Source organism: Cetorhinus maximus, chromosome 9 (genome assembly GCF_964194155.1).
Source record: "Cetorhinus maximus chromosome 9, sCetMax3.hap1.1, whole genome shotgun sequence".
Classification (NCBI taxonomy): Eukaryota; Metazoa; Chordata; class Chondrichthyes; order Lamniformes; family Cetorhinidae; genus Cetorhinus; species Cetorhinus maximus.
The window spans coordinates 7,330,341-7,344,635 of NC_135887.1; the positions used below are offsets into that span (position 1 = coordinate 7,330,341).

Below are 14,295 nucleotides of genomic sequence, written 5' to 3' on the forward strand. Positions count from 1 at the left end.
CATTGTGAAACCAGTTTGCAATTGTCCATTCTGCCCGTCAATGGCAGGCCACGTTTCCCACTGCCGTATGTTGGGAACTTCATTGTAGTACATCTGCATATCATTATAAGCCCACTGAAATCACCCCCCCCCCACCCCCCCCAAACACTGGATCATCCGAGCACGTCAGTGTAATTGGACGTCAATGTGTTTCATAACTGTACATGAGACGTGCACCTGGTGAGCTGCACTTCACTCAGGACTTCGAGGTTTGTTTGTCTACCTTTCTTCGGGCAGCACTCGCAGTCACCAGCGCCAGGCTTCACAGACAGCGCCAGGCTTCACAGACAGCACCACCTCACTTATAGGAGGGCTCAGAGGCAGGTCCCTACCTACCAGACCAGCCGTCAGGTGAGGGTGGCTTTTCGTGGCTGGAGGGCTAGGGCTTGCTTGGGGAAGGGGGAGAAGTGGCCTCAGGCAAAGGAAGAGGCTGAAGGGCTAGGGCATTACTGGGGGAGGGGGTATCCCAGGATGTGTGTGGGGGCACATGTTGATCTGTGCAAGTGGCCTCAAGACGGTGAGGGCTGAGGAGGCAGTCTCCAGAGGAGATAAGGCCAGATGGGGATGTGAGGGTGTGTGAGAGAGAGTGAGTGGTGATGTCCCTTGAGCTGGCAGTGAGTGAGATGCCAGTGAATGCGTGATGGGCTTGTGAGTGTGAGTTTAGAGTGATGAGATGATTGCTTTACACTGATGGCACAGATGAGATCTTTCATCCATTTTCTGCACTGTATGGCCGACCTCTTCTGTGCAGCGTTGACACTGACCACCTCTGCCACCATCTCCCAAGCCAGAGTGGTGACACTAATGGGCCTCCTGCAGCCAGGGCAAGGATAGAGGACATGGCAACGGGCTCTGAGGGTGTCCAGAAGGCGTCCCAGGGACGCGTCACTGAATCGGGGGGGGGGACTCAGTCTTCTTGCCTTTTGGGGCCATGTCTCCTGTGCAGCAGTCCTGAGTTGGAAGCACCGAGAGGTGTGTGTGTGGCTACACTTTACCTATGGCACCCGGCGTGCGGAAGCAGTGAGGTGACGGCGTGGTGGGCGAATCAGAGGCTGCCGCCAGCGAAATGGCCTGTTCCCCGAGAATGCCTGGTTAATGAGGCGGGATTGGGATGATACAGTGTGAAAAGCCGCCATTGCGGCCAGTGGGTAAAACGTTCTGTTTCCTGCCCGCTACCGCACTTGGTGCAAACCTGGGACAATTCTGCCTATGACTCTGCCTTCCTGTGCATACGTGGCTAAAAACAGGTCCCTTTTCTTAATGGTGTAATTTTATGCAGATTTTCATGGACCTGCAGTGCTAAAGGGAGAAATGAGTTCCGCTTGCTCACACTTGTACAGGCACCGCTAACCGAATGAAATCACATCTTTTTCCATCAGTTACACTATGTATAACAGTCCCGTGTAAAGTGACAGTCCTGCCTACAGCAGGACCAAAGGAAATGAGTGCAATCCAGCATGGACTCAATGGGCTGAATGGCCACCACCTCCTGTGCCGTAATGATACCCTATGGTTATGAAAAATGTATTCAAGTCAATAAATTGAATTATCCACTCAAGTGGCCAGTGCAAATGTATTGCAAAATAAAATTGTTATTCTTACCATTTTCTATAATCACTGATCAGTAACCATCTGGCTTGTACAATAAAACCCACTCGCACTGAATCCAGATCTGCTTTACGCTATTATGTATGTTAACCTCTGTTCAGTGACCTCTTAATATTTGCAGATAGAATCATCATCAATCACGTCTTCTTGTGGATTTAGTAGATAGCGCCAATAGTGAGCAGTGAGCACATCACTATTAGCTCACCACATGAGATGAGACAAAAATAAGTAAGTCACGTGAACAATTAAGTAGCGTAGTTGGTTAGCCACTGATATTACTGGGCCCTGGGTTCAAATCTGGTCTACATTAATGAGATGAAACTCCCCTCTTTCTGCGGGCTTTATGGATGCTGGCTTTATGGATGCAATGTCAAATGAGCTTGGTAGTCGAAGTCTAATTCCCTGTGGACATGGGCTTAAGCCCAAAAGTGGCTCTAATTCAGTACTAATTTGGCATTCTCTTGGACAGCGATTGGGGTAGCTGGTGCGGGGAGGCGGGGAAAGAAATATCACAAAGATATAGTGGTAGCTCTTCCCCTGAGGCTGTAGCTGAGATACATTATTGGGGCATAACATTATTGGGAGCTTCTATGTGCTTCAGGATATTCAGGATGTACATGACCTGTGCATGCTTGATGTTGATACTGGATGCCTGAAATGAGCAGAGATCCACTTTCTCAACGCCGACACCACTCAACATGATGCACACCCTTTAAATTATCTATACTGAAAAATTACCGTTTATGGCAGATATGAAGTTGTTCTGAATTTGAGGCAGAATTTGTGAAAGTGCAGAATTGGGGAAGAACAAACTAGCAAGAAAAAGTTGCAAAACAAAGCAGGAAAATCACCATAACCTCTTTGTGTAGCAGTCCAATTGGAGTTGTCTGACATGGTCATCGTTTCTGTTGCATTTAAAATGAAATTAAATGGATAACAGATAAACAGAAGTAAAATCCACATCCAATTAAAGGGAATCTGCTCTTTAATATTAGAGTCTGACAGAGCTCTGTACAAACATTGTTATGAGCCATATGAATGGCATCAGGAGATAAATAGATTACGTGACCCACCGCTGTTTAATACTAGTTGAAACAGAATTTGGTGAGTGACTTCCTGAAATTATTTTTTCTCTTTTTTAATCACTGCTAACCTTTAATTTGCGTTTGCGGTAAAGAAAGCTGATGTGGGTGTGAGATGATCATTAAAAAGAAAGCTCGTTTAGTGGCGATATGTAACTGCCAGGGATTATAGATATTGTGCACCCACTGTCAGAATATGGGACAGATTTGCCTCAATGCTGGATTTCTGTCTTTTTTTCTTCCCGCACCAAACCTCTCGGTCTCCAATTGAGGAACATTTTTGCCACGTTGGGAGGTTTTCATTCCCCCTACTATCACAAGCTGATCTTTCCAATGTCCATGTTGAGGAACCAGAGAGATGCCAGGTTCCAGGAAAGTTAATTTTTTTTGGCCTGTGTCAAGTGGCCATAGGACCACAAGATAAACTTTGAAGGAGGAATGGTGACCCTCTCGACTCATCCACAAAACTGTTGGAATCGATCACAATGAACTTTAAATTCCAAATTATTTTTCTTTAAAGGAACATCATTTCCTCGGGTGCATCTACACACCGACTTTGGAGTTAAAGCAAATCAAAAGATATGGCTGAAGCATTTGCAACAATCTTCAGTCAGAAGTGCCCAGTCTTCAGTCAATTTGATTCACTCCACGTGATATCAAGAAAGGGCTTGAAGGCACTGGATACTGCAAAGGCTATGGGCCCTTACAATATTCCGAAAATAGTACTGAAGACTTGTGCTCCAGAACTTGCCGAGCCCCTAGTCAAGTTCTTCCAGTGCAGCCACAACACTGGCATCTACCCGGCAATGTGGAAAATTGCCCAGGTATGTCCTTACACAAAAAGCAGGACAAATCCAACCCGGCAAATTATTGCCTCATCAGTCTACTCTCGATCATCAGTAAAGTGATGGAAGGGATCATCAACAGTGCTATCAAGCGGCACTTGCTTAGCAATAACCTGCTCACTGACACTAAGTTTGGGTTTCGCCAGGGTCTCTCAGCTTCTGACCCCATTACAGCCTTGGTTCAAACATGGACAAAAGAGCTGAACTCCAGAGGCGAGGTGAGAGTGGCTGCCCTTGACATCAAGGCAGCATTTGACCGAGTGTGGCATCAAGGAGCCCTAGCGAAACTGGGAGTCAATGGGAATCGGGGTGCGGAAGGGGGGGAACTCTCCGCCGGTTGGAGTCATATCTAGTGCAAAGGAAGATGGTTGTGATTGCTGGAGGCTGGTCACCTCGGTTCCAAGAATCACTGTAGGAGTTCCTCAGGTTAGTGTCAACCATCTTCTTCTCCAATGACCTTCTTTCCATCATAAGGTCAGAAGTGGGGATGTTCACTGATGATTGCACAATATTCAGCACCATTCACGACTCCTCAGATACTGAAGCAGTCCAATTCCAAATGCAACAAGACCTGAACAATATCCAGGTTTGGGCTGACAAGTGGCAAGTAACATTCGGGCCATACAACTGCCAGGCAATGACCATCTCCAACAAGGGATAATTTAACCATTGCCCCATGACATTCAATGGCATTACCATCACTGAATCCCTGACTACATCTACAAGGCACAAGTCAGGAGTGTGATGGATTACTCTCTACTTGCCTGGATGAGTGCAGCTCCAGCAACACTCGGGAAGCTTGACACTATCCAGGACAAAGCAGTCCACTTGATTGGCACCCCATCCACAAACATTCACTCCCTCCACCACCGATGCACAGTAGCAGCTGTGTGTGCCATCTACAAGGTGCAATGCCGGAACTCACCAAGCCTCCTTAGACAGCACCTTCCAAACCCACAACCACTATCATCTAGAAGGACAAGGGCAGCAAATACATGGGAACACCACGAATTGGAAGTAGCGCTCCAAGCCACTGACCATCCTGACTTCGAAATATATCACCATTCCTTTGCTGTCATTGGGGAAAAATCCTGGAACTCCCACCCTAACAGCATAGTGGTTGTACCTATACCACATGGACTGCAGCGGTTCAAGAAGGCAGCTCACCACCACCTCAAGGGCAATTAGGGATGGGCAATAAATGCTGGCCTAGCCAGCAACGCCCACATCCCATGAATGAATAAAAAAATCACTGCTTCACTGCAACACATCAGTCAGTGTTTAAATGGCGATCCTTATTGTCGATTGGACTACAAATAATACTGAAAAATGAGAATTGAGACCCTTAGAATTGTGCATTCTAGACTGCAGTGCAAATGGAGCCATCTAAAGTTGGGGTTGAGAAATGTACAGTACTATTGGGAGCATCCGTAAAATATTGTGGCATCAAGACACCAGAACACCAAACTGCCCAGCTTTTGGCCCTTCATTTACCATGATACCTCTGCAGTCTGTCACGATCTGGTCAGTCACATCTCGACCACCACATTTTGCTGTCTTTGTACCCAGTAAAACTCATCCTGTCTCCCACCCTAGTTATTCCCTGCTCCTGCCACACCAGCACGTTCCCCCCCCTCCACCCAAGTCCAAGGATTGCAGATTTGAGCATTTGTGATGTACAATTGGTTTAATCATTCATCGTCAGATCTGGTTTGACCATATTAAACACCATTGGGCCATGTTCTTCTTTGCCAAAAACTGCTCATTACCGTTAAGTGACAGCTTCTTTCCTGCACTACCAACTGTTGTCTTGAGATCCTCTCCCCTGCCCCCTCCACCAAAGCCTCCAAAAACAAGTGAGACATGGAGATTTGCACCATCCCTCCCTTCCCCTAGACCACCAAGGCCAACATCCCCCTCTCCCTCTTCACTAGCCCTGAACCCACATCTTTCACAGGTCGCTCCTTTCTCACCTCCTGCCCCCTCTATGCTCACCTTGTCTGTAACATTGACCTTCTACTTTCTCTGTTCTGTTCCCATTAAACTTTTGGGAATGTAACTTTCCTTCCAGATCTCATGTCTAACCGCAGTTCTTTAAAAATGAAACATCTGCACTAATACAGTTCTATGGAGAATGCTCTGAATCCTTCAATTTCTGTATTTAGCTTGAATGTTCATTAAATTATAAAAATGTCTCAGCAAAGCTAAATGGAGTTGCTCCTCCAGTTATGCTAATATAAAGTGACTTCAGGCCTGTGGTGCCTAAATGTTTGGTGGGATGGGGAGTGTTATGAGTGGGAGGTTTTATAAGATGGTTATGTTTTAAATTGTCTCATTAATTTGAGGTCAAATGAAGTAATGAAGAGTATCATGTGACCTGCTTCCATTATTGACAATAAGCCTGTGTGGCCTGGTTGCCATGGGAAAGGGGGGCCCAGGTCAAGCCTTATTGAAAATCAGGTACTAGGTTTAACACTTGAGCACGAAGGCATTGCTGTGGGTAGAATTATAGACGCTCGTCAGATGCAGAGATCCTTGAGAGAGGAAGAGAAAAATGCTGCCTTATGTGTGAAAAGTAGTGAAGCAATGGCTGAGAGAGCAGAATGCTGGTGAGAACAGATTTCCCCGTTTAAACAGATGGATCTAGTAGAAATTTAAAGACTGAGAAGTCGCCAGTGGGTGCCTTATTGCTGGATTTGATTATGCTCAGGAGGATTGAATGAAGCGGCTTTTTAAAAGGACTCTGGATGCTTTGTGTCAATGTACTGGGGGGAAGAGAGCCTGTGGAAGTGCTGGGTGGGGCTTGGGCTTTTAATAACAAGAATACATTTCTGCTGAGAGTGCGGCATAATGTATAAACATGGTGTGGGGTTATTGCTCATGTTAAGACACTAATAATGGATACTTTTTCTGTAATTAGTTGCCTACTTAGTAATGTTTAATTGTTGTTGATTTTAGTCTGTTTGTTACAGTAGAAGTCTTAAAACTTGAAATCTTGTTGTGCGATTCCTTTAAGTCGGTGACCAGGAATTCGAAAAGTTATCAGGCTTTACAGGGATTGTAATAGGGGGGGCCTAAATCCACACCAAGACATTACTAGTGTAGATGCACAAATGCATGAGGTTATTTTTTGCATAGTTGGAGGGAGCTATGGAACAGCGTAGGCTTTTGGCAGATAAAACTGTAAGAACATAAGAAATAAGAGTTGGAGTAGGCTATTCGGCCCATCAAGCCTGCTCCAGTGAGTGAGATCATGACTGATCTTGTACCTCAACTCCAGCTTCTCATGCTATCCCCATATCCTTTGATTCCCTTGGTAGCCAAAAATGAATTCATATGTGTGTCTCGGATATACTTAATGATTGAACATCCGCAGCTCTACACAACCGGGAGAAGGAATTTCTCCTCAATCCGAAATGACTGACCCCTTGTTCTGAGACTGGGAACTGTAGATTTCGATTACCCAGCCAGAGGAAACATCTTCCCTGTTAAGCCCCATAATTATCGTATTTTTTTTTTCATTTGAGGTCAGCTCAGTCTTCTAAACTTTAGGGAATATAAACCTTGTCCGTGCAATCTCTCAAAGATGTTGTCATGGAAGCAGTGAAATTTGCACGTAGCAACGTTTCAGCATAAAACTAGCGCAGCTGTTATACACAAATTTCCTTAGGAAAAAAATGGCGCAGTTTAGAAGTTCCAGGAAATTCCGGACCTACGTATCCCTGAAACATTCAGATCTAATCCGATATAGCATTAATGAAGTTCTTTTGTTTGAATGATACAGCATCAACTGACACTATCAAATCTGTGATATAATCATTTTATTAACAGAATGCTAAATGTCAGTTCATATACTGCCCCAAAATTGCATCTTTAGCTCATTCTAAGTTAGCCTAAAAGTTAGACTTTGGAAGCACAGCCTCTCTGAGCTGGGAGCCTGCACTTTTGCTACTGGATCCAGTCTCCTGGACTCCCAATTAAAAGGACACTATCAAAGGAATTGTTCAGTTACTGATTGGTGAAAATGTTGTTCAGTTGTAAGGGCTGTTATTCAGCATCCTCTCTGTGTTTGAAAGAAGCACCAGCACCTCCTCACGGTTTGTATTTCGTAAGGTACTTGTTGCGAGGAGGCTCAAATCAAAAGAATACTGAGGGATGAGAAAAAGTCATTTTTACCCATCAATGTTCGTTTCACTAGGACATTAACTCTTCCATTGTGGCACACATTACATTTTGTGTAACCCACTCTTTTTGCCTTTTAGTTAATTGGATAAATTATTCCAAGTATTTAATCACTCTTCAATCAAATAAGTCTTTCTTAGTATTTATTCTAAATCTGTTTTCATTACTTGCCATTTTTAAAAAAAAACATTCTCATGTTGTGGGTGTCACCAACAAAGCCAGCATTTATTAGCCATTTCTAGTTGCCCTTCAGAAGGCATTGGGAGCATCCCATATTTTGAAGGTATTCCCATAGAGCAGTTGAGTTCCAGGATTTTGACCCAGAGACAGTGAAGGAATGACCATGTGGTAAAGTGAGTACTTATGTACCTTTTAAGAGAATGTAGTTAATTGACCATGTGACTGTATTGACCAATCATTACACAGCGCAGGCTGCTTGGGTAACAGGAAGTCTAGAGCTGGAGGTGATTGAAGAAGCACACATGGTGTTAGTGCTCTGTTCTTAGTTCCAGTAAACCACCAGTGTTTGTTCAGTTAATCGGTCTCTCTGCCTATATTGTTTCAAGCACCAACTAATGTGTTAATATCAAGGGTGCAGCTAGCATTCGCCGGACAGAGGGAACCTGATAACCAAAAACATAAAAGACCATTTAGATCTTCTCGGGCTAATTTTGTGGCATACGTTGAAAGTGATATGAGTTTATTGATATGCACTTTGATATTTTGATGCTTGATATTTGATATAGTTTGAAGTCCATTTCCAAATAACTGTCTTTCTGTACTGCAAAGCTTATGTTTCTCTAACCTTCCATTGTATTTCACCCACTTTACACCGGAATCAATCTTGTTGCTGTTTTCTAATGAAAACAGATTTTGAGTTTTGTTTATCATGCCATAAAAACACCCTTAACATTCTAGGTGTGGCTTGACCAGTAGACTTCCAACTGACCCACCAAGTCAAACAGCTCTTAATTTTTTGTCCAATGATGAAAGTTCTCAAAGAAAATTTTAAAAACATACTATTTTTAAACTCCCTTTGATTTATTTTTTCCCCCTCGGGTTACTTACAACAGTGTCCAACAGATTAAACTTTAATTCCTGAAGTGTCCAGCACGTTGGTAGTCCCAATGTGATCTGAAATGAAGATGATGCAGGTATTAAAATAGAGATTTGGGGAAAAATGTCATAATTTTGGGATGACCATGAGTCATACAAAAAGAGATTTGTTTTTAATGTACAGAAACCAAAACCTAAGAAGGATTTAAAACTCATTCACTACTGGAATCATATTAAGTATCATTGCTAGTATAGCCACAGAGACACCAGATGGTATCAGTCCAGAATGAATGTAGATTGTAGTCACACAACTGAAAAGGATTGAAGTTAACCTGCAAAGTTCATGCAGTTGAGAGCTAAGCACCCAAAAACCTATTTCCACACGTACAATCTGTACATGTATGTTTGGTGGTGTTTGTAATTGAAAATACTCCACAATTTGTGTACAAGGCTATTGAATCGCACTATTCCAAAACTATTTATTCATTAAATTAATTCCCATTGAATAATATAACTAAAATCCTGTTGATGTTCTGTTCTTGTGTTCTTTGGCACACAGGGTGAAAGTGAAGCTAAATTTGAAAAGTGGAGAGTGGAAAATTCATGGGGAGAGGAAAGTGGTAACAAAGGTAAGTTTTTTAAAAATATATAATATATAAAAGATTGACTCATATCACACAGTTTGAACCCTGATGAAAGTATAACTAATGAAAGAAATGTTGTGCTTGGATCAGGGTGTCAGAGAACAAAAACAAACATTTTATGCAGTTCTGAATGATTGGAAATCTATGCTGTAATCAGGAATGTGGTCCTGTAGAACGCTGTATGAAATATTTTCAAATTGTTATTTGGTGACATTTACACACCACAAGTAAATCTCCACACACCAAATAATGAACAATGGAACCATGGTTCAACATTAAAAATTAGGTCAAGACACTTGTATCCACATAGATCCCTTTTTTAAAAAAATGTTTTTTTCGATGCAGGAGAAGGAGTAGGTCATTTAGCCTTCAACCTGTTGCTTCATAAAATCAGAATATGACAGATCTGTATTTTAACTCCACCTACCTGCCTTGGTTCAGGAACCCTTAAAATCCTTGTATAACAAAAATCTACCAATTTCAGTTTTGAAATTTTCAATTGACTCAGCCTCAATAGCTTTTTGGGGGGGAGAGTTCCAGATTTCCACTACCTTTCGTGTGGAAACAGTGCTTCCGGGCATCACCCTTGAATGACCTAGCCCTATTTCTAAGTTTGTGCCTCCTTGTTCTGGAGTTCTTCACTAAAGATAATGGTTTCTCATCTACCCTTTCAACACCCTTTTAATGTTTTATGTACCTTGAGTAGATCACCCCTTAATATGCCAAACTCATGTTAGATTTGTAAATGCACACCTTCATTTGGACACATGGCAAATACTAAACAAAAACAGAAACAGAAATACCTGGAAAAACTCAGCAGGTCTGGCAGCATCGGCGGAGAAGAGCACAGATGACGTTTCGAGTCCTCATGACCCTTCAACAGAACTAAGTAAAAATAGGAAAGGGGTGAAATATAAGCTGGTTTAAGGGGGGTGGTTTGTTGGGACAAGCAGCCAGTAATAGGTGGAGATAACCAAAAGCTGTCACAGACAAAAGAACAAAGAGGTTTTGAAGGTGGTGATATTATCTAAAGGAATGTGCTAATTAAGAGTAGAAGACAGGACAGTTAAGGTACAGATAGCTCTAGTGGGAGTGGGGGAATACTAAAAGGTAGAAATAAACAATGGGTGGAAATACATTTAAAAATAATGGAAAAAGGTGGGAAAAGAAAAATCTATATAAATTATTGGAAAAAACAAAAAGGAGGGGGAAGAAACAGGTGGGGGTGGGGATGGAGGAGAGAGTTCAAGATCTAAAGTTGTTGAACTCAATATTCAGTCCGGAAGGCTGTAAAGTGTCTGGTCGGAAGATGAGGTGCTGTTCCTCTAGTTTGCGTTGAGCTTCACTGGAACAGTGCAGCAAGCCAAGGACAGACATGTGGGCAAGAGAGCAGGGTGGAGTGTTGAAATGGCAAGCGACAGGGAGGTCTGGGTAATGCTTGCAGACAGACCGAAGGTGTTCCGCAAAGCGGTCACCCAGTCTACGTTTGGTCTCTCCAATGTAGAGGAAACCGCATTGGGAGCAACGAATGCAGTAGACTAAATTCAGGGAAGTGCAAGTGAAATGCTGCTTCACTTGAAAGGAGTGTTTGGGCCCTTTGATGGTGAGGAGAGAGGAAGTGAAGGGGCAGGTGTTGCATCTTCTGCAGTTGCATGGGAAGGTGCCGTGGGAGGGGGTTGAGGAGTAGGGGGTGATGGAGGAGTGGACCAGGGTGTCACGGAGGGAACGATCCCTACGGAATGCCGCCGGGGGGGGCTGGTGAAGGGAAGATGTGTTTGGTGGTGGCATCATGCTGGAGTTGGCGGAAATGGTGGAGGATGATCCTTTGAATGCGGAGGCTGGTGGGGTGATAAGTGAGGGCAAGGGGGACCCTATCATGTTTCTGGGAGGGAGGAGAAGGCTCGAGGGCGGATGCGCGGGAGATGGGCCGGACACTGTTGAGGGCCCTGTCAACCACCGTAGGTGGAAAACCTCGGTTAAGGAAGAAGGAGGACATGTCGGAGGAACTGTTTTTGAAAGTGGCATCATCAGAACAGATGCGACGGAGGCGAAGGAACTGAGAGAATGGGATGGAGTCCTTACAGGAAGCGGGGTGTGAGGAGCTGTAGTCGAGGTAGCTGTGGGAGTCGGTAGGCTTGTAATGGATATTGGTGGACAGTCTATCACCAGAAATTGAGACAGAGAGGTCAAGGAAGGGAAAGGAAGTGTCAGAGATGGACCATGTGAAAATGATGGAGGGGTGGAGATTGGAAGCAAAGTTAATAAATTTTTCCAGGTCCAGATGAGAGCATGAAGCAGCACCGAAGTAATCATCAATATACCGGAGAAAGAGTTGTGGGAGGGGGCCGGAGTAGGACTGGAACAAGGAATGTTCCACATACCCCATAAAGAGACAGGCATAGCTAGGGCCCATGCGGGTACCCATAGCCACACCTTTTATTTGGAGGAAGTGAGAGGAGTTAAAGGAGAAATTGTTCAGTGTGAGAACAAGTTCAGCCAGACGGAGGAGAGTAGTGATGGTTGGGGATTGTTCGGGCCTCTGTTCGAGGAAGAAGCGGAGAGTTGCCAGACCATCCTGGTGGGGGATGGAGATGTAGAGGGATTGGATGTCCATGGTGAAGAGGAGGCGGTTGGGGCCAGGGAACTGGAAATTGTTGATGTGATGTAAGGTGTCAGAGGAATCACGGATGTAGGTGGGAAGGGACTGGACAAGGGGAGAGAGAAGGGAGTCAAGATAGCGAGAAATGAGTTCCGTGGGGCAGGAACAGGCTGACACGATTGGTCTGCCAGGACAGTCCTGTTTGTGGATTTTGGGTAGGACGTAGAAGCGGGCCGTCTGAGGTTGGGCGACTATCAGGTTGGAAGCTGTGGAAGGAAGATCTCCAGAGGAGATGAGGTCAGCGACAGTCCTGGAAACAATGGCTTGATGTTCAGTGGTGGGGTCATGGTCCAGGGAGAGGTAGGAGGAAGTGTCTGAGTTGACGCTCAGCCTCCGCGAGGTAGAGGTCAGTGCGCCAGACAACAACAGCACCACCCTTGTCAGCGGGTTTGATGACAATGTTAGGGTTGGACCTGAGAGAACGGAGTGCAGTAAGTTCAGAGAGAGATAGGTTAGAATGGGTGAGAGGAGCAGAGAAATTGAGACGACTAATGTCACACCGACAGTTCTCAATGAAAAGATCAAGAGAAGGTAAGAATCCAGAGGGAGGGGTCCAGGTGGAGGGAGAATATTGGAGGTGGGTAAAAGGATCCGTTGAACGGGGAGAGGACTCCTGCCCAAAGAAGTGAGCACAGAGACGAAGACGGCGGAAGAAGAGTTCAGCATCGTGCCGAGCCCGAAATTCATTGAGATGAGGGCGTAAGGGTATGAAACTAAGTCCTTTGCTGAGCACTAAACGTTCAGCATCAGAGAGGGGAAGGTCAGGGGGTATAGTGAATACGCGGCTGGGGCTGGGATTGGAAGATGGGGTGGGGACGGAGGGACAAGCAGGGGTGGAGGGTCCCAGATGGGTGTTGGTGTCGATGAGTTGTTGGAGCTTGTGTTCCTTAGCACTTGAGAGAAAGAGAAAAAGTTTCTTGTTGAGGCGTCGGATGAGTTGAAGAATAAAATGAAACTGGGGGCACGCGCAGCTTTGAAAAAGGGTGCGTCGGTGCTGCTGGAGGGGGAGGTCGAGTGTGTTCATATGGCGGCGCATGGCACTGAGTGTGGATCTCAGAATGCGACGGGAACAGCAGTCCGAGAAACGTTTTATGTCCCGGAGATACCTGTAATCCTGGGTGGGTTCGAAACATGAGGGATGGAATTTCAGTTGAAATCCACGTGGGGTAAGTCGGAGACGGAGAAAGTCACTGAGAAAGGAAATATGGCTGTGAAAGCGGGTTTTAGTAAACACCTTGTCAAACACCAGGAGAGAAATGGAAAGCAATGAAGGCGAACAAGGCAAAAGAGAGATACGAAAATCCTGACGGAGAGTAGAACAAAACTTCTTCAAGGTAGGCATTTCTTGAAGAGATGTGGCAGTAAATTAAACACAGAGATAAAAGCAAAAAACTGCAGATGCTGGAAATCCAAAACAAAAACAGAAACAGAAATACCTGGAAAAACTCAGCAGGTCTGGCAGCATCGGCAGAGGAGAGCACAGTTGACGTTTCGAGTCCTCATGACCCTTCAACAGAACAAAATAAAAATAGGAAAGGAGTAAAATATAAGCTGGTTTAAGGGGGGAGGGTTTGTTGGGACAAGCAGCCAGTGATAGGTGAAGATAACCAAAAGCTGTCACAAACAAAAGGAACAAAGAGGTGTTGAAGGTGGTGATATTATCTAAAGGAATGTGCTAATTAAGAGTAGAAGACAGGACAGATAAGGTACAGATAGCTCTTGTGGGAGTGGGGGAATACTAAAAGGTAGAAATAAACAATGGGTGGAAATACATTTAAAAATAATGGAAATAGGTGGGAAAAGAAAAATCTATATAAATTATTGGAAAAAACAAAAAGGAGGGGGAAGAAAAAGGAGGGGGGATGGAAATGGAGGAGAGAGTTCAAGATCTAAAATTGTTGAACTCAATATTCAGTCCGGAAGGCTGTAAAGTGCCTAGTCGGAAGATGAGATGCTGTTCCTCCAGTTTGCATTGGGCTTCACTGGAACAATGCAGCAAGCCAAGGACAGACATGTGGGCAAGAGAGCAGGGTGGAGTGTTAAAATGGCAAGCGACTGGGAGGTCTGGGTAATGCTTGCGGACAGACCGAAGGTGTTCCGCAAAGCGGTCACCCAGTCTGCGTTTGGTCTCTCCAATGTAGAGGAAACCGCATTGGGAGCAACGAATGCAGTAGACTAAG

General features: G+C 44.6%; 1 protein-coding gene and 1 long non-coding RNA gene across 2 annotated transcripts in view; one reads left to right on the forward strand and one right to left on the reverse strand.

The window, feature by feature from the left end:
* The window catches only part of LOC144684338 (uncharacterized), a 32,742-nt gene extending 23,852 nt beyond the window's left edge, over window positions 1–8,890 (reverse strand). Inside the window, exon 1 of the long non-coding RNA XR_013577483.1 lies at window positions 8,825–8,890. This is a non-coding gene — a long non-coding RNA (uncharacterized LOC144684338). The remainder of the gene's footprint in view (window positions 1–8,824) is intronic.
* Window positions 1–14,295, forward strand: part of blmh (bleomycin hydrolase) — a 100,077-nt gene that overhangs the window by 60,828 nt on the left and 24,954 nt on the right. The window contains exon 11 of the mRNA XM_078547998.1: window positions 9,372–9,441. Coding sequence (XP_078404124.1) covers window positions 9,372–9,441 — 70 coding nt within the window. The remainder of the gene's footprint in view (window positions 1–9,371; window positions 9,442–14,295) is intronic.